At 30.0% G+C, this 19,597-nt stretch overlaps 4 protein-coding genes across 8 annotated transcripts; 3 read left to right on the forward strand and 1 right to left on the reverse strand.

Moving 5' to 3' along the window:
- The first annotated feature begins 1,303 nt into the window (after window positions 1–1,303).
- LOC120086594 (RNA-binding protein csdA-like) lies at window positions 1,304–4,374 on the forward strand. 2 transcript variants are annotated; one of them, XM_039043324.2, is made up of 3 exons: window positions 1,304–1,436; window positions 2,270–2,683; window positions 4,106–4,374. In XM_039043324.2, exons 2-3 carry the CDS (start codon window positions 2,274–2,276, stop codon window positions 4,179–4,181), a joined length of 486 nt encoding a protein of 161 aa, XP_038899252.1. In that variant the 5' UTR covers window positions 1,304–1,436; window positions 2,270–2,273; the 3' UTR covers window positions 4,182–4,374. The 2 variants fall into 2 exon arrangements, with proteins under 2 accessions (XP_038899252.1, XP_038899251.1); XM_039043323.2 differs by having other exon boundaries at window positions 1,325–1,436; window positions 2,251–2,683.
- A 3,746-nt stretch (window positions 4,375–8,120) lies between these two features.
- Window positions 8,121–11,863, forward strand: LOC120085140 (Single hybrid motif superfamily protein). The gene is made up of 9 exons (XM_039041016.2): window positions 8,121–8,505; window positions 9,303–9,491; window positions 9,995–10,074; window positions 10,509–10,568; window positions 10,694–10,936; window positions 11,040–11,102; window positions 11,345–11,413; window positions 11,542–11,587; window positions 11,675–11,863. The coding sequence occupies exons 1-9, from the start codon at window positions 8,496–8,498 to the stop codon at window positions 11,743–11,745; spliced, it is 831 nt and encodes a 276-aa protein (XP_038896944.1). The 5' UTR covers window positions 8,121–8,495; the 3' UTR covers window positions 11,746–11,863.
- Window positions 11,864–14,150: 2,287 nt separating this feature from the next.
- Window positions 14,151–16,512, forward strand: LOC120085314 (zinc finger CCCH domain-containing protein 39-like). 4 transcript variants are annotated; one of them, XM_090317247.1, is made up of 4 exons: window positions 14,156–14,361; window positions 14,453–14,518; window positions 14,617–15,400; window positions 15,936–16,512. In XM_090317247.1, the coding sequence occupies exons 3-4, from the start codon at window positions 14,749–14,751 to the stop codon at window positions 15,992–15,994; spliced, it is 711 nt and encodes a 236-aa protein (XP_090173373.1). In that variant the 5' UTR covers window positions 14,156–14,361; window positions 14,453–14,518; window positions 14,617–14,748; the 3' UTR covers window positions 15,995–16,512. The 4 variants fall into 4 exon arrangements, with proteins under 4 accessions (XP_090173372.1, XP_090173373.1, XP_038897170.1 ...); XM_039041242.2 differs by having other exon boundaries at window positions 14,162–14,361; window positions 15,979–16,512; XM_039041240.2 differs by having other exon boundaries at window positions 14,162–14,518; window positions 15,979–16,512.
- Window positions 16,513–16,737: 225 nt separating this feature from the next.
- On the reverse strand, window positions 16,738–18,342 carry LOC120086115 (uncharacterized). The gene is made up of 3 exons (XM_039042564.2): window positions 18,251–18,342; window positions 17,700–17,937; window positions 16,738–17,203 (listed from the first exon to the last, which is right to left on the reverse strand). The coding sequence occupies exons 1-3, from the start codon at window positions 18,340–18,342 to the stop codon at window positions 16,916–16,918; spliced, it is 618 nt and encodes a 205-aa protein (XP_038898492.1). The 3' UTR covers window positions 16,738–16,915.
- Between the last annotated feature and the right edge of the window lie 1,255 nt (window positions 18,343–19,597).

Genomic DNA, 19,597 nt, shown 5'->3' on the forward strand with positions numbered 1-19,597 from the left:
ACTATTGATATATGGTTGAAAATGACTAATAATTTAATTGTTCTAAATTTAAGGTCGTTTTAGTAAATAAAGGCTTATGACAATTTTGTAATTAGATGGATTTTCATTTAATCAGGGCTCCTTTATGTATCATCTTAAGTTGAAAATGTGAGGGGCCGCACACAGGGAGGGGAGAGAAACTCGCAAAGGGAGCTTACTGACAACAGTAACCAGTGATCGGCGAGCAATGTGGCTGATGATCGACGGATAAGCGGTGGTACGACAATGGAAGGTAGCAATCCATTTTAAAGAGAGATTAGCGGTACTAGAGAGTGAGAGAGATGCGGTCTATGCATGAAGATTTTGGAGAGAATGAGAGAAATTGAAATGCGATATATTTGCAAAATCTGAACGGTAGAAGACATGGTTGTAAAACACTATTCTTAAATTGTCACTCACATGAATGTGAGAGTGAGAGAGATGTGGTCTATGCATGAAGATTTTAGAGAGAATGAGAGAAATTGAAATGCGATATATTTGCAAAATCTGAACGGTAGAAGACATGGTTGTAAAACATTATTCTTAAATTGTCACTCACATGAATGTGAGAGTGAGAGAGATGCGGTCTATGCATGAAGATTTTAGAGAGAATGAGAGAAATTGAAATGCGATATATTTGCAAAATCTGAACGGTAGAAGACATGGTTGTAAAACACTATTCTTAAATTGTCACTCATTGCAATTTTCCTTATTCAAATGTAGTAAATGGATCAAAATATATTAATGATAAATTAGAATAAGATTAAATATAATTTAGCATAAAGTATAAAGGAATAAATGCAGCCTGTTGTCATATTTATGTCTTAATTTATATATTATGCATATATTTAAGCTATAGATTAAGGAATCAGTTAATCATTTTTTAGTATAAATTTGCTATGTAAATCTCAAATCAATATACGAAAATATTCATTCAAATATCGTTCCACACCGACAATGAAATTAAAAGATAATCTGTCAATGGCATTAAATAATAAGCTTTGGTAATTTTCCACAAACAACTAATTACAATGATTTTTCAAAAGGGTTTTTCATTGCATGCATGCAAACACAAATCAATAAAGCAACATTTTTGCGTTCAAAATTCGAGATTTATATCTCATATCTCTTTTGAAGCGCCCATAGTTTGAATTATTGCCTTCTTTTTTTCTCCTTTTTTCCTTGCTTTAATTTCTTTTTCCATTCTCATTTATCAACATCATTTCTTGAAAGACAAAGAAACAACAACCAAACCAATATAATATTTTTTTTAAAAAAAAAAGTACACAAAACACTTTGTTTTTATTATATCTCTTCCCTTTTTGGCTATAAAAACAACTCCTCTCATTTGCCTCTTCTATCAACCAATTCTCTTTCTCTTCCATATTATTTCTTACACACTTTGGCTATAAAGAAAGGTACTATTTTACATTATTTGTGATTTTATTTTTGTGTCCATGATCTTTCCATCCAAGAAATTTTATATATTATTAAATTATCAATAACTTAAAAGACTATGAATTACAATCAATTCAATTGTACCTATACTACTTCATAATGATTTTAGTGAGAAAGCTTTTTAAGATGTATGTATAAAAATTTGTATGATTTAGTTTTAAATTTTAAAGGTTCAAACGAGCACTATTTTGATGCATCTCTATTTTATTTATAATAGAAATTTTCCATTGAAATTTCGGTGGGAAAATTTCATTTTACCCTCCATTTTGAGGAAATTTCGATATTTCTCGAATTTTTTTATTCTGTTTTTCCCTCACTTCGACGAAATCTAGATAAATTGAGATTTTTTATTTTTTTTTACTCTCGCATTGACATTTATAAGACATTTATAATTTATATCTAATGTTGTCTTACTTTATAAAATGATGATCAAAACTTACCAATTATATAGTCTAGTTAAAACACAATAAAAGTTTCATTAACTAATTATAACAATTTTAATAAAATTTCATAATTTTCATAAAATCATGATCTCAATTTTTTCAATATTTCGAATCTTGATTGTATCTTTTTTTAGCCGCTCACTCTAATCACACAAGTAATAAAAAAAAATAAAATCAAAATAAACATAGTTCAACTAACATAAAGTGTGTATGATAACCTCAAGGTAAGAGGTCGATCTCTGATCTACACATTAGAAAAAAAAATAAAGCTAAAAATTATATTTTAAAAAAAGTAATAAAAATTTGACATGTGCAAATTATAAATTTATAGTGAATGTGGTGGTCAGCAGAGAAATGAACAGGCCGGGGGATTGGAACTGCAGATCATGTCAGCACTTGAACTTCCAACGGCGAGAGTGCTGTCAACGGTGTGGGGAATTAAAATTGGGAGCTGAATTAGGGGTGTTTGGCGGCAGAGGAAGAGCCATTCCGTCGTCATACGGCGGAGTTGCTTATTCGCCGGGATCCGATGTCCGGCCCGGGGATTGGTACTGCGGTGTAGGCAATTGTGGGACCCACAACTTTGCGAACCGGTCGACCTGCTTCAAATGCGGTGCGTTTAAGGATGAGTCAGCAGCAGCTGCCTGTGGAGGAGGGTTTGATTTTGATGTGACGTGTCGTGGTTCTAGAAGCTTTGGATTTGGCAGTAGTAATGGCTTACGTGGCGGGTCTTCCTGGATGTCTGGTGATTGGATTTGCTCCAGGTCAGATTTTCTTACCCATTTCAACTCTTTAATTATTATTAATTTATATATAATTTTTGTCCTTTTTTTTGTCGGATCAAACCTTCAACATCTAAGAAAAAATATGGTATCAATTATCGTTTAGCTAAACTAGTTTTGACATAGTTTATATATTTATAATAAATATTAAAAATAGTCTAGTGATTGTTTTAATTTGATGACTTTTTAGGGAAAAAAATGTTTATCCCTAATGGCATTTTGGTTATAAATTTTTAACATATTTGCATGAAAAATATTATTATTACTTAACTAATTTTGATAAAAGAAATTTTATTGCGTATTAAAATTTAAGAATTATTGAAAATTAATGGACTAAATTTGAACAATTATGAGTACAACTACTTGAAATAGAATGAAATCCTAAGCATTAGGCCTAAATTAGTATTTTAATCTTGTTCAGGTTAAATTATTCAAGTCTGTTTTATTACCATTTTATTTAACAAGGAGAAATTAAAATTTTATCACTAAACTTGCCACATTATATCAATTTTCATTTTAAATTTTTGTTTTTCATTAAAATTGAACATAAAATTCTCGTTGATTCATTTATTCTTATTCAATTTATACTAATTTACTCATTAGTTTTAAGAAGATACAATGTTTAATGTTGTTTCCAAACTCACTAATAACAATATTATTGAAGTTTGGAAGATCTTAATTTTGATTAATACACAAATTAACTTTTGAGTAACTTAAAAAAATAATAAAAATGTAACTCTAATATCATTTTTCATTGAAATTTTATCAATTTTATTCTATAGGTATATGTTTTATAGATGTTTTTATAAATGATAATATATTTTATTTCATGGGCTAGCCATGAAATTTCAAAAGAAAACTTAGGATAGTCCAGATTTACTTGAAAAAAAATGTTTGTAAAAAAATTTATTTTTATTTACACTTCAAAAACTATTTTGAATTTTTAAAATGTTGTTCTTATCTTTATTCAAGGAGCTCTAATTCCTCTATTTTAACATCATCTTTTCAATTATACTGTGTTTATTCACGCGCATATAAAATGTTAATTTGTACGCATGTGTCAACCTGAATTTTAATTAATTTTTATAATATGTTAAGTTCATGCTACAACAATGACCTATTATTTAGTGGCAAGAGTTCGTACTCACTACATATATGTAAAAATCAATGATATTCCCCTTCTTTCTACTTCGAACCATTTTTAAATGGATAATTAAAGACCCGATTCGGTAACCATTTCGTTATTTGTTTTTAGTTTTTTAAAATCAAACATATTTTCTTCCATTTCTTACAATGATTTGAATTCAAAAACAAAAACTACTTTTTCTTTTTAGTTTTCGAAAATATGGATGAAATTAAAAAATAAGTTATAATAAGAAATTAATTTTGAGGATGGATTTACAGGTCAGGGTGCAACGTACATAACTTTGCAAGTAGAATGGAATGTTTCAGATGCAATGCTCCAAGAGACTTGTTCTAAAGATTTCAATTTCTAATATTTCATCCAAATTGTAGCTCTCTTTTATGATATTACATACTTTATTTCCTTTCCTTTCTCATTTTATTTTTGTTCTATGCTCCCAACTTGTACCCATAATTGAGTTGTGTATTGCTTTAGGGATTCTTCCTTTTTTGTTTTGTTCAAATTTATTGCTTTCTTTACTTTCCCTTCACTTTTGCTTGGTAGTCCATTTTTAAATGTATGTCGTCTTTTTAAAGATGTACTTTGGTTTAAATACTATTTTGGTCTCTATACTTTTTAGCTTTTATTTATTTTGGTCATTGTACTTTTAAAATGTTCATTTTGGTCCCTATACTTTAAACTCTATTACATTTTGATTTATGTACTTTCAAAATATTCACTTTGATTATTGTATTTTCAACTCGTGTTCATTTTGGTCCTTGAACTTTCAAAATATAGCCATTTTGATCCCTTAAAAATAAAGTAAAAAAAGAAATGAAGGGACCAAAATGATCATTTTTTGAAAGTGTAAGGATCAAAACGAACCTTTTGAAAGTATAGTGATCAAAATGAACCGAAGTTAAAAGTATGGGGACTAAGATGGTCATTTTGAAAGTGTATGGACCAAAATGAACAAACATTTAAAATATATGGACCAAAATAGTATTTAAACCAAGTATTTATTTTTTTTTTTACCTAATTATGAATTGAGTTGATATAAACGTATCTCAATTGACCTTTAGTAATTAGGAGATCATATGTTTTTCGTTTTTGACATATATTTTTGGACGAAAGAAAAGAGAGTTTGGATTCTTTCTATACAAATGAAAGTGTTTTTATCTCCAAAGAGTTAATTTTCTTTAACTTGTGAAAGATGACTTAGACAAGTTGAGATTTAAATATGTAGTAGAAATTAAGGCAAATACTCATATATTTCTTCACTAAAATATTTTTGTTCACACTAAAAGATTTAACGTATATAAATAATAATTTAGAGATTTAACGTATATAAATAATAATTTAGACTTTTTTAGCTATGAGATTTGATTCTTTAATCTCATGGTCGAAAATATTATTTACTGACCAAATAACTTATATTCAAATTGACAATTAAAAAATAATAGAGTCTTAAATTCTTCGTGTTTGAAAACTATTCAAATCTCATGATAATATGAATGCACCTTATTATTATTAGAAAAAATTACTTTTTTTTATTAGATTTTGAGTTTAATTTCTATTTGGTCTCTAGGTTTTAAGATCTTACATATTTATTTTTTAAGTTTTGAGTGTTGTTTCAATTTAGTCCTTAAGTTTCAAAATGTAGTAATTTTGGCCCTGTTTGTAATCATTTTGTTTTTATTTTTAAAAACCAAGTCTATTGGAACTACTTCTACCTTTAAATTTCTTCATTTGTTATCTACTTTCCACTCATGGTTTAAAAAAACAAGCCAAATTTTGAGAACTAAAAAAAATAGCTTTCAAAAAGTTGTTTTTATTTTTGTATTTGGCTTATAATTCACTATTGTACGTAAAAAATATGCAAATCATGGTAAAAAAATGTGAATGATATAGATTTAATTTAAAAAAAAAAACAAAACAAAACAGTTATCAAACGAGACCTTTATGTTTGAGATTTGAGTTTTGTTTCAATTTGATCCATATACTTCAAGATTTTACATATTTAACATCAATTTTTTTTTATTAAATTATTCACTTTCAAATTTCAATCATTGATGTGACGATTATGAATTGAAATTTTAAATTTTAAAAGTGATAAAAAAATATTGAAACTTAATTAATTATAATTCTTTTAATGATTTTTAATTTATTAACATAAATTAACATTAAAGATAAAAAATGAATATTTAGTGAATCATCGAGGTTAAAATTATAAATCTTGAAACATAATGACCCAATTGAAGCCAAATTCGAATGTCAATGATAAAATTGTAATATTTTAAAACCTAAGGACTAAAATGAAACAAGAATCAAAACTTAAAAACTAAATGTGTAAGATTTTAAAATTTATGGACCAAACAGAAACTAGACCCAAAATTTAAGTACCATAACCATACTTTTTTTCTTATTATTATTATCATCATCTCTGTAAATTATTGTTTTTTTTAACCATCACAAAAATGAATTAAGAAGAATCGTCACATAAAGAAAAGAATATATATATATAATACAACATTGGAAAATAAGATGATATCATTCAACACTAACCATGTATAAACTAGATTTTCATAAGCAAAACTTGTTTGACTTTGATTTGATATTTATTTATGCTAACAAAAAATTAATTATAAAACTAATGACATGTTTGGAATGCAAATGTCTTCTTTTACTTAATTTTACACTTAAAAATCATTTCAAATACACCTTTAAACAATGGTTTGCATATTCTATAAAATTTAAAAGGAACAAATGTTATATAAAAATTTTTTTACCCATCAAATTATTAGTTTTGTTGAATCAATTATCATATTATAACAAATGCAATAATTTTATAATTACTTATAGGGGCAAATGGGTATCAAATTATTGGTTATTAGGTAAAAATTAAAATCTTACCAACAAGACAAAAAACTCAATTGGTTACTATATACACCAAAATATATGCTACAGATTTGTACTTTATCTCCACTTGTTGAAAGGTAATTAATTTTAAACTAATTGAGATTGTTTGATTTTATTCCAAAAAAAAAAAAAAAAATGATGTATGATTCATTTAATATTATTGAATTTAACTATTTAATGGTATAGTGGTAAAAATAATTGAATATTAAAAAATTTCCCCCTCTAAATAGAGCTGAATGAATAGTATATTAAATTAGTTTGTAGGTCGAATTAATGCTTGAACAGACAGTTTAATTACTAAATAAATTCAAATGTCTTTCTATTCCATTTAATATTTTCCAACGATTTGCTTTATTTATAATCATGCTCCACTTAGATCAAAATGAACATAATAATAATTTTTTATTAACTTCAAAATTAGAGATTTAATTCTCTTTATGTCACACATTTTGCTAAAAAAAAGGCTTATCTAACAAAAACAATATTACGAGATATATAGAAAAAATCAAAGATTACATATAAGTAGCTATTAAACTTTTAAATTAGTTTTTATTTCATCTTTGAATTTTCAAAAAGTATTTAAGTGATTATAAATTCTCAATTTTGTGTTCAATATGTCTTCAACTTTAGGAGAGTGTTAATTTTTTATACTTTCAATTTGATGTGTATTAAGTTTTTGTGTGTGTATATATATATATATATATATATATAGGAGTGTTCATAGATTGAATTGGGTTGGGTTGAAAAACATTTTAAACCCTACCCAATTATTCAGATTACTTTAACCCAAATAACTCTTATTAAAAAACGAGCCCAATCCAACACAACCATGAAATATTTGAGTTGGGTTGGTTTGGGTTAATCGGATCATTTATTCAAAATTTTGTTATAAAAAGGAGTAAAACGTAAATATGTAAAAGTTTAATTTAATTATTTTTAAATATTGAATTAAGATCAACAACTCAATTTCAATTTATATAGTGAAAATTCAAATAAACTACTTTTAAGAGTTGTTGAACAATAAGTTATTAAAAAAATATTAAAATTAAAATCAATATATATATATAAATAATTGTGTTATAAGTAATAAAAAATATTTTAAAGTTAATAATAAATTTCGGTTGGTTCGGGATCGTTTGGGTTATATTAAGTGAACCCAGAACCAACCCAATCCATAAAATTTTCATTTTTTTTTTTTTTACCAAATGAGTTGATATCTCAGGATTGGATTGATCCATTTTTTTGGGTCATTAGATTTTTTTTAAGTTAAGAGATCTATCGGAAATAAAATTAAAAATTTAAAAGACCTATTAAAGTATTATTTCTGATTTAATTAAAGTCATAATTATAAAAAGAAACAAATGACGTAAAATAAATGATATTTTTCCAATATTCACCTTTGAGGGAGCGATTAAAGTTAGAGAGGAACAAAAGCTTGACACGCTTGTTAGGCCCAACTGTTCACCTAAACAAAACGTTTCGAATTTTGGGGGTTTTTCTTTGTTTTTTTTTCTCTTTTTTTGTAAATGAATTGAAACGGGTTTCCGTCAGATTTCTATTCCAAAGCCCGTTTTGTTTGCAAAATCTTCTCTTATCTTGGGATTTTGCAGTCCACCAAAATTCTTGCCCTTTTTCTAGTTCTGTCTCAGCAGAAATCAACAGGTTTTTCTTTTTTTAATCTTATATTTTTGCAGTGTTGGACCATACTCTGAACTCCTCTGCCCATCCTGCCTCCAGCTTCTTTCTTCTACAATGGCGTCCTGTTAGTGTTTGTTTCTCTCTGCCTTTCGTAGTGTTTTCTTATGTTGGGTCCTTTTGTTTTGTTTATTTATTTACTTACTAGTCTTGAGCATGGGTGTAGTGACTGATGAATTCAGCTGATATTGCGAATGTGTATCTCGGTTGAGTTCTGTTTTAATTCTTTTTTGGGGATGAAGAAGCTACCCTTCTGGAATGCTTTGAAAATCAAGGCTACGTTGAAGTTGTATTTTCGCTGGGATTGTGATAGACTTTAATGAATGTGTCTGACTTCAAACTCTTTTTCTGCTATCCCCAGTTAAACCCGAGTCTTGAATTTCAATGATATGAAGTGGGGATGAGAATGCATGAATCCTCTTGACATACCAATTTTAGTTTTAAGATTGTTGTGGAACTCATTTGAGATTCTTATTTCATTTACTTTTAGGCTAAATTCTAAAAACTTCCCTTGTACTTTGACATTTGTTGCAAAAACACCCGTACTTTTTTTGAACTTTCATAAAGATGTCAAAACTATCACGGGAGTAGAAATCCTTTCAAATTTCGGAGTTGAAACTTGGAATGGTGTGATGTGACCCAGAACGAGTGATGATCCAAATCTCGGTCACAATTTTCATTCAAGGTTTCAAAGAAATTCCTAGGTAGTAATGAAATGTTTATGAAAGGGCAAAGATAATATTGCAACTTTTGAAAGAATTAGAGTGGTACAAAGTTTGGTATTCTTTATAATTGAAGCTTAATTTTATTTATTGTGACCATAGGCATAGTTTAACTGCTGTTGTTGTCCTCCTCATATTGCAGGCAGCTTGAGAACTGCAGATTTTAAAGTCTTAAAGTTGGATATTAGTAGGGGAAGAGTCTCTACTTTACCACCTTGTAGCTTAAGAAATTGGATAGGAAGGACACCACATCGATATTCGAGTTTGGTTATATCACATTCATCTCAAAATGCTTTGTATGTGTGTTGTAGTGCATCGCCCGAGACCCGGAGTATGTGCCTTCGTTACTTGTAATCTTTTAATCTTCATGAAACCCAACATAATGTTATTGTAGTCAAAAGTCAGTTTTTGCATTTTTTTTCTTCATATAGATTTCATAGTTTCTCTTGTTCTTTGTTTTACATTGGATTTTCTTTTGAAAGAAAATTATATTAGGGATTTTATATGAACAAACTGGTAAGCTGGTATGATTGGATAGAATTGGACACGGCTTGGGAAAAGCCAACAAAACATCTTGAATCAACTTTCAAATGCTAATTACTGTTGAACGTTTAAGGTTTGGTTATTCATGTACACCTTTAATATATTTAAATTTTTGCATTCTCAAATCGATCTCCCCGAGGTTGTCAACCTCGGTTGTAAAGTACTTAACACAAACCACATTTTGCAAACACACATGCATCATTATAGCTGTACTTACTTTCCTAAGTCCTGTTGGAATGTTAGCTTCTCTCTAATTTGCATCTGTTATTCTGTCTTATTGATGACGTACAGCCATAACCAGATCAGAAACAGGTTCTGAAGAAATAAAGCCTTCCAGTCTGGTCAGCCAACTTATCCCAAATTTGCATGAGGTGAGATTGGCTTTTATGGGTTAAAAGTTTATTCAACATAAGTACGTTCTAGCTTTTGGCTTGTTCCCTATTGGTTGGGAAGAGGAAATATAAAGGGTGACGGTGGGGACGGAAAGTTGTGATAGTTGAACAATTACAAACTTGATTAGTATGGTGGACCTTTTTCTATCGAGTATCTGGAACATCTTTGACTATTAGACGATCCAGCCATATTGGTAACTTTACTCCTCTCCTTTATCGAGCATTGGATTCTCATTTATATAACAGCTTGAAAATGGAAAAATGAATATTTTCAACAAGCTCTTACTTTCTAACATCTAACCTATATGCTTTTTAGATTTGCATGGTGATCCTGTCATACGGAATAGTGAATTTATTCAACTTAACCATGTCCTTTTGGGAATTTGAAACATAATTTTCTATATCGAATGCAGGTGGAAACCCTGCTCACAAACATATGTGAGACATCTTCGATTGCAGAATTTGAATTGAAAGTAAGTGTTGAACTATATTTAATAATTTGAACTTTCTTTGTTCTTCCTTCTACTGTTCTACAGAAAGAGAAGGACATTTTACTCTAAGTTCTTTGTCTCAAATATTTTCCTCCTTGTGCTATTAGCTCAGTGGATTCAACTTGCGGATGACGAGGAGCATAAAAAGCGAAAATTTACCTCTTCCCCCAGTTCCAGCTGCAGCTTCTGTTATTCAAAATACAAGTTCTATACAATCAGATTCAAACGGATCTGTGAAAACAACATCATTGGCTTTATTCAAACCAGAGCCTATTTCTTCTCCAGAAGGGATCTCCAGATTTGTAGAGAAAGCTACAGATGAAGGCCTATCAATACTTCCATCTCCTAAAGTAAGCATTCAACGTATTGTTTTATTTTTTCTCTTGCCCAACGTATTGTTTATTTTTTCTCTTGCCCATAGTTATGGATGTTAAGGTGAGATTTGAAATGCAGGTTGGGTTTTTTAGGCGGTCTCGAACCATAAAAGGCAAGCGTGCTCCCCCATCCTGTAAAGAGGTATGTTAAATCCACCCACCCCCTTAAAGGAGAAAAGAAAAAGGGAAATTGTCGAGACAGTTCATAAATTACAATGTGATGCTTATAATGTGATGCGAAGGCTTAACTGCATTATTTTAGCAATTTCTGGTCTTTTGCATTAAGATCTTCCCATATGCTTTTACCTTGTGACATGTTTATTTCCCTGATGAAATAAATGATGATCATACACCAAACTTTACTAACATTGATTCACTAAACAGAACCAGGTAGTAAAAGAAGGTCAAGTTCTTTGTTACATTGATCAATTAGGTGCCGAGATCCCTATCGAGGTTCGAGTCTTGACCTTAAACTTCTATTGTCATTGTCCTCTGCTGTTTGGGTTGTACTGAACTTATTATATCACATAAAGCTTTAGCTCACTGTTCTTGCACATTTGTTTCTTCATTTCCTTTTGCAGTCTGACATATCTGGAGAGGTCGTAAAGATACTGCGAAAAGATGGCGGTAAGTCGGTTTTTGACCTTTTCTTTCCCTTTAATATCGTTGAAGTTACAGGAATAATGGCTTAGCAATTCACCATTTTCATGACAGAGCCTGTTGGATATGGTGATGCTCTTATTGCTGTTCTGCCTTCATTTCCTGGGATAAAGAAGCTTCAATAGTTGATTTGTTTCCAAATTAAATCAATACTCTCTCAGAGTCCATGTCTCTAGATTATTATAATTAATCTCTTCAATTTATCTTTATATGCAAGTTATAGATACCATTTCATTTCTCTCATTTTTTTTTCTTTTGCAACCGCTTAATTATAAGTTTGATCTCCAAAACTTTCATAGTTGGGTTTAATAGGTCTATTTTAATACAATTTTATTTTTATTTTTTTTGTTTTTTAAAATTAAGCGTATGGATACTACTTCCACTTCTAAATTTCTTCCCTGTTATCTACTTTTCATCAACGGTTTAAAAAACACCAAGTTAAATTTTGAGAACTAAAAAAAATAGTTTTCAAAAAGTTGTTTTTGTTTTTGGAATTTGACTAAGAATTCAACCATTGTGCTTAATAAATATGTAAATCATTATACAAAATGTGGTAGATATAAGCTTAATTTTCAAAACAAAAACAAAAAACTAAGATCTCGTTTGATAACCATTTTGTTTTTAGTCTTTGTTTTTTAAAATTAAGTTTATGGATACTATTTTTACCTTCAAATTTCTTCTTTTGTTATCTACTTATCATCAACGATTTAAAAAACTAAGCTAAATTTTGAGAATTATAAAAAGTAGCTTTTATAAAGGAGTTTTTGTTTTTAGAATTTGGTTAAGAATTCGACCATTGGACTTAAGAAATATATAAATTATGGTAAGAAATGTGGGTGAAATAAATTTAATTTTTAAAAATAAAAATTATAAATAAAATGATTACAAAATAAAGTGGTTATCAAATGGAGTCTTAATAAGTGTAAAAAGATGTATAAGACAATATTGTAACTTTAAGAGTTGGTACAATAGTTATTTATTTATTTTTCAATAATCAAACATTTGGTAATTGTTACCATTTTTGGCTCTCATTTTACAGAAATGTTTTCAAAGTTGTGTGCGAATTTTGAAAAGAACAAAGTCAGGTGTCGTTTTCTGAATCTTCAAAAACATAAATAACGTATTGTTTTTCATGTAAAACTTTTACTTTCAAACTTCTAATTATTGTTTCTGATTTTTCAAAAACACAAATAAATGTCGTTTTTCAAAATTTAAATATTTAAGGTCTCGTTTAGTAATCATTTTATTTTTTGTTTTTGTTTTTTTAAAAATTAAGCCTATAGACGTTACTTCTATCTCTAAATTTCTTCATTTGTTATCTACTTTTCACTAATAGTTTAAAAATCTAAGCCAAATTTGAAAACTAAAAAAAGTAGCTTTCAAAAAGTCGTTTTTGTTTTTGAAATTTGGTTAAGAATTCAACCATTGTATTTAAGAAATGTATAAATCATTGTAAAAAATGTAGATAAAATAGGTTTAATTTTCAAAAACAAAAACAAAAAACCGAATGGTTACCAAACGAGGTCTAAAAAACTAATTTGATCTTTGGTTTCTATTTTATTTTTAAAAATTAAACCTATAAACACTACATCTAAAGTATATGAAAACTTGAAAGTAGATTTTTTTTTTAGAATTTTGGACTAGAAATTAAAATGTTTATTTTTTTAAAGATAAGTAAAAATAGTAGTAAAAAAATTAGGAGGAAACAAATATAAAGTTCAAAAATTAAAAACTAAAAATGAATTCACTATCAAACATAGTTCAAATGGTTATTAAATTTCACTTTAATTTTTATTTTGTGTTAAATATGTCATTGACCTATCTATTTTCCTTTTTAAACTATTTTTCTTTTTAAATTCATAGATATGTCAAATATAGAATTAAATTTTATATAAAATAGATCGATTATTATGCATAACTTTTAAATATGTCATAGATTTATTAAACACAAAGTTGAAAGTTATATGTTAAATACAAAAAAGTTGGAAGTTATCTTTAAATACAAAAAAGTCCAAAGTTATTTCTTAAATGCAAAATTGAAGGGTTATGGATCCATCACGTGATTTTTAAACTTTATTTACTAAGGTCCCGTTTGATAACTATTTTGTTTTTAAAAATTAAGTCTATGTACACTACTTTCACCTCTCCCAAATTTTATTACTTTTCACCTATGGTTAAAAAACCAAGCCAAATTTTGAAAATTAAAAAAAGCAGATTTTAAAAAGTTGTTTTTGTTTTTGAAATTGTCTAAAAATTTAACCATCCTACTTAAGAAAAATGTAAATTATTGTAACATAGGTGAATGAAATAAACTAAATTTTTAAAAACAAAAACAAAAAAATCAAATGTTTATCGAAGGAGACCTAAATAATTACAAACTTAAACATTTGGGTAGTTATTTATTTAAGATAAAAATTGATATAACTTGCCACAAAAATCGATTTATATATAGAGAGATTTTGTTGAACCATTTTTAGTAACAAAATAAATATCATAAAGATTGAATATTGTTTAATGTAGTGTACTTGAAAATTGATATTTAGAAGATGAAAATGAAAAAAAGAAATCCAAACAGTTCAAAAATTAGACCGCGAAACAAGTCAAGGGGGGAAACGAAAGGACCCCCCAAACCGAAGCAGCCACCGCGATTTATGATCGGAACTCCACCGTCCAATCTCACGGCGGAGTTCATTTCATCTTCTCCGCTGAGTTTTCCAATGGACGGCTAGGGTTTCGCTCTCGTATTTCTCCACCTTCCTTGTAAATATTGTACAATTATCTGTTCTACCTATCTTCAAATTTCATAGATTTCTTCCAAATTTGTGGACTTAGGTTTGCTCTTCTGGAAGTTTTTTTCCCCCCGACGCTCTGGTTGCTTACTGGAAAAGTTTTCATCAGGTATCTCCTGGAGTTTTGATTCTTTTGCGCGAAATTTGGTCACCTCGACTACTAAACTGCATGTAACAATTCTCGCTTGATTCTCTTGCGATCTGCAGATTTCGACAATGTACAGAGATTTAAGCGATTCTTGTAATTGTAACTTTTTGGAAAAGAAATGTTGTTTAGAATCCTTTTGTTTTTCCGTTCAAAGAATTTGAATCTTGAAATTGGATGGTTTGGCCCTTGAAATGAGTGCTCCTAATCGGTTTGTCCCTGAGGCTCGGGGCGATTGGCGGCCATTGCCTCCATATCCTGATGCTAGACTCCAATCATTCCATCAGCCTACGATGTCTGAAACTGTTTCTAGTTGGGGGATGCCTTCAAATATTAGGATTCCACCATGGAACAATCGGAACGTTGGGTATGACCATGAGTTGGACTTGGGGCGTTTGTATACTCCAGGTTTTAATGATACTCACAGAAGGTTGCCTTCCACACCAGGAATTGAATTCCATGAAGGTCAATTGTCAGAGCGTTCGATTGTTGATTGTCGAACTGGAACCTCAAATGAAATGAAAGTATGCAGACAGTTCCAACGCCGGAGAAAATGTGCATATGGGGATCAGTGTCGTTTCCTTCATGAAATTCCTGAGAAAACTAGGGAGTTTGGCTCCTCCAGCCAAAATTATGAGGTTAGAGCAGTAGCCTCTGGTCATGTTGTGGATCGAAGAAGTGGGTTTGATCAATTGGAAGAAGTCAGATCAAAAGTACAAACGAAAATTGTTGTCCGTGGTGAGATCCCAAAGCCTTTAATTTGCAAAACAAGGCCCTGTTACCCCTGGCAGACGACTGGTCGCTGCCCATATGGGGCGGGTTGTCGCTTTGCCCATGGAGAAGCAGGTATTTCGAGATTCCTCTTTCATTTCCACTACCAGTTTACAATTCCATATGTTTCCAAGTGACTCACAGCTCTCCAGGCAAGAATGAATGCCTCAGCATGTATAAAATCTATTCTTTCTCCATTTACTTGTTCCGAGAAATTGAAAATTTGCCTTAAAAAACCTGCCTCGACTCAAATGTATCCCCTTTGCTATCTCATTTGGGGGGTTTGCAATTTTTTAAGGGTAGAATAGATTAGATATTGTCAAAATGAGCATAGCTCAACTGACATAATGTTTATATTGTTAATCTCAACTGACATAGTTCAAAGTTAGAGATTCGATTCCCCAACCCACATATCATTTAAAGAATAGATTAGATATTGTTCCTCATGACACGGAAACGCAAAACAGTGATTGCTTAACCATATGTATTAATGGACATTCTAACACTGCAATAGGCAAGAGGATTTAGTAAATGTCCACCATGTGGATTTACTAATTCATCACTGTCTGAATCGTTTTCATGAAATAAAGAGTTGGTGATTCAATTACAGGCATTGATATTGCCCTTGTCTTCTTTGTTTTTGGAGAAAATAGAACTACAGAAGCCTGAGCCCTGCAGTGCAGCACAACGTGGGAGCGTAGGTGGTGCCTCTTTAACAACTTCTACTGTTACCGAAGCTGGATTAAGGAGCAGCACAGGAATTGGAACAGACTGTAAGAATAAAGGGCCAAGAATGAACCAATTCTTTGAATCAAAGGAGTCTAAGAAGTTGATTGGCATTTATGCTGACTGGCTCGAAGATTGAGTTTTCTGCATGACTTACAGAACAGAGATTTGACCAAATGCCGAGGCTTTTTCAAATTCTCATAAATTGGTTGAGAAAATGAAGGTTCTTCCTGAACTTCATTACTTCATATTGATATTGAATATAGCGTATGGATAATAGATACCATTCTTAACAAGAATATGACAATTCTCTTTTTTGTGCATGACTCCGGAATATAGTAGCAAAGGCAAGAATCAAGATGATTAGTCTGTTCATGACATTCCATCTTTCGGCTTGTTTAGTTTACTTTTTGACAGAGATATAAAAGTAGTAGTATGAAGATTTGAACTCTAACCAAAAACTGTTTCCCATCCAACCATTGAAATGACTGATAATATAGTTATAGTTATGAATGATAATAGCCTGTTACCTAATTAGGACTTTAGAAGATAGCCTGTGACTTTATTAGAAGGCTGAAGACAGAGGACTCCAGATTCATGTGGGACATGTAGATGAGAATTGAGAAGTGATGCAGGGTGGTATTTAGAGTAATTAAATAAACCTGTTTGAGGATTTGAACTTTTAAATGCAACCTTTTTTTTTTTTTTGGTTAAAGTAGTATTTTAGTCTTGGTACTTTAAAATTTGTCTAATTTTGATCTTTGTATACTTTCAAATGTTTAATTTTAGTTTCAATACTTTCAGTAGACACTAAACTTACAATTTAAGGGAGACATCTTTCATCTTAAACATGAAACCTTGGGTTCATTTGCGTTTGGTTTTGTTGGATGAAGACAAAGGATTGGATTGAGGTTTGAGGGTACGTACTATTCTCCTCACATCCTTCCTAACAGACATGAAAGCCAAAAGCAGAGCAAGAAACATGGTTGGATAGATTTGGCTTATTTCCTTATTGGGATTTAAATATGAAGATTTCCTCCAAACAATTCCCCACATTGCAATAAGGCAACCAAACAGACTCATTCTCCCACCCCCTGCTCTAACCATTCCCATCATACCTCCTCCTACTGCCAAATAACTTCCTGCAATAACCTGCTTCAACTCAACATTAGCATCAAAACTTTGAAAACAAAACCAATTTATACCCCTAAACTTTTAGGTCATTGTACTAATAATTGTATCGATATAAACCCTGAACATTTGTAAGTGTACCAATTTTTACCTTCTATTGCATTCTGTTTTATCAATTAAACTCTAAAAGTTTCACAAGTGAATCAATTTAAACTCTCAGTTAAAATTTCATTTGAAAATCATTTATGCATCAATTCCAATCGTCCATTGTGTTTGAAGAAGTTTACATGCGTGTAAGAATTGGTGCATGGATAATTTTCCAATATAATCTTAATAAAATGGTCTAAATTATTCACTTGTGATAATTTAAGAGTTTAATTGAAAAAATTACAAATTTCACACTATATTTTTTGAATGAAATCTAAAGTAGTGTCTATATTGATACACTTACGAAAGTTTCATGGTTGAAATCAATACAACCTCTGTTTAGGGGTATATACAATTGATTGTGATATACCTCTAGGCGATGGAGATCCGAGGTGAGAGGAGAAGCTGTTGGTTTTACATGGATAAACTTGTATAGCTTTGGCAAGCTATTAAATGGTGGAATGGGTTTGTTCTTAAAGATGGCTTTTGCAATGGCTCCAGGATATAGAATTGATTTCACAACATAAACGGGAAACGCCTCGCTTGCTAACAACTGAGAACATGTCAATTCCAGTGGTGTTGTGCATAATGTCCCTCTGCATCCCACTCTGTTTCCTCCATCAAAATTAAGTAATACAAGAAAATTGATCAACAAAGAAAACAGAAAACATAAGTAATAGAAAAAAACCAATAAAGAGATTTACGTGATTCACTAATAGTGTGTTAGCTACGTTCACAAATAGAGAAAGGGTAGTTAGATTATAGATTCAGAGGTTCAGAATAATAAATGACGTAAATAACATAAATACGAATACAACTTAGGTTTTAAAGTACTAGATAACAGATTTAAGGTATTCCAATATGTTAGATCAAAAGAAGAATAAAAGAATGATCCTTTAGCTTATCGACGATTGGAATTACCTGAAAAGAGGAATTTGGAAGAAAATGAGAACAAAATATAACGAAGAGGCAGTGCGAGAAATGGTGGTTGCCCATCTTTTGGAAGAACCCATGACTAAGAAATTATGTTGGTTTATTGAACAACATGACAAGAAAAATGGCCCTCCAATATTAAGCTGTTTAGTTTGTTTGATGGGAATTGAAAGATTCAGAACAAGGAATAGTAGTTTTTCTTTCTTTAAATGTAGACCTAACACTTGGTCTTATGGGATCCCTTAGGACATGAAGCTAGCTTTTTCTAAACTAATCTGTTTTCTTTTTACTATTTTTACTCTGTCACCAATATGCAACCCCAAAAGAAGAGGTGGTATCAAATTTAGAGAGAAGCAATTAAGGATCTATATATATATATATTTTTCTTTTGGTAAGGATGACCGAAATTTGGTTGCACTAATGTCAAATGACTCGGATTCTAAAGACAATGAAAACTAATATTTGGCTTATGCCACAAAATACTGGCCAAAGTTTAATCCTCCTTAGAGCCTATCCACATCGTGTGGGTTCACACCCATCATGAATTGATGAGATCCTGAAGATGATTTCAAGGTGCATCATGATTTTCTTTATAAAATTAGAAATTCTTCTTCTTATTAAAATTTCATGATCAAGACTTTTCTCGAAGATAAAATCAAGTTTAGGGTCTCATACGTGATAGATGTGACCTGCGATCACAAATGAGAAATTTCACATTGGCTAATGCTTTATGACATAAGCAAAAACTAAATGTGGATTATTCGTACGAAATTTTCTTATAAATTGATTGAAATCTTAATTTTGAATATCACAAGATCTCGTATTATGAAATCTCTGCATAGAAACTCTATTATTTATTTTATAAATAAATGAGAAAATACTTTTTTGGTTACTATGCTTTGGGTCTAGTTTATATTTGGTCTTTAGGTCTAAAATGTTACACACTTGGTCCTGAAGTTTTGAGTTTTGTTTCAACTTAGTCCCTAAATTTCAAAATGTCATAATATAAGTTTTGAAATTTGAGTTTTATTTCAATCTGGTTCCTAGATTTCAAGAATTTACACTTTTAACCGCACTTTTTCATTAAACACTCACATTTAGTAATTGACAATAATTTCTATCAATTAATTAAAAATAATTATGAAGTTAAATTTTAAATTTAGTTTTAAAAGAATGAAACTCAATTAATTATATTTCTTTTAATGATTTTAAATTTATTAACATAAATTAACACTAAAGACAAAAAATGAGTATAGTGAATAATCAAAATTAAAAGTATAAATCTTGAAACGTAGAGGCCAAATTGAAACAAAACATAAATGTCAAGAATAAAAT

This window comes from Benincasa hispida, chromosome 9 (assembly GCF_027475165.1).
Source record: "Benincasa hispida cultivar pf3 chromosome 9, pf3_genome.v1.1, whole genome shotgun sequence".
Classification (NCBI taxonomy): Eukaryota; Viridiplantae; Streptophyta; class Magnoliopsida; order Cucurbitales; family Cucurbitaceae; genus Benincasa; species Benincasa hispida.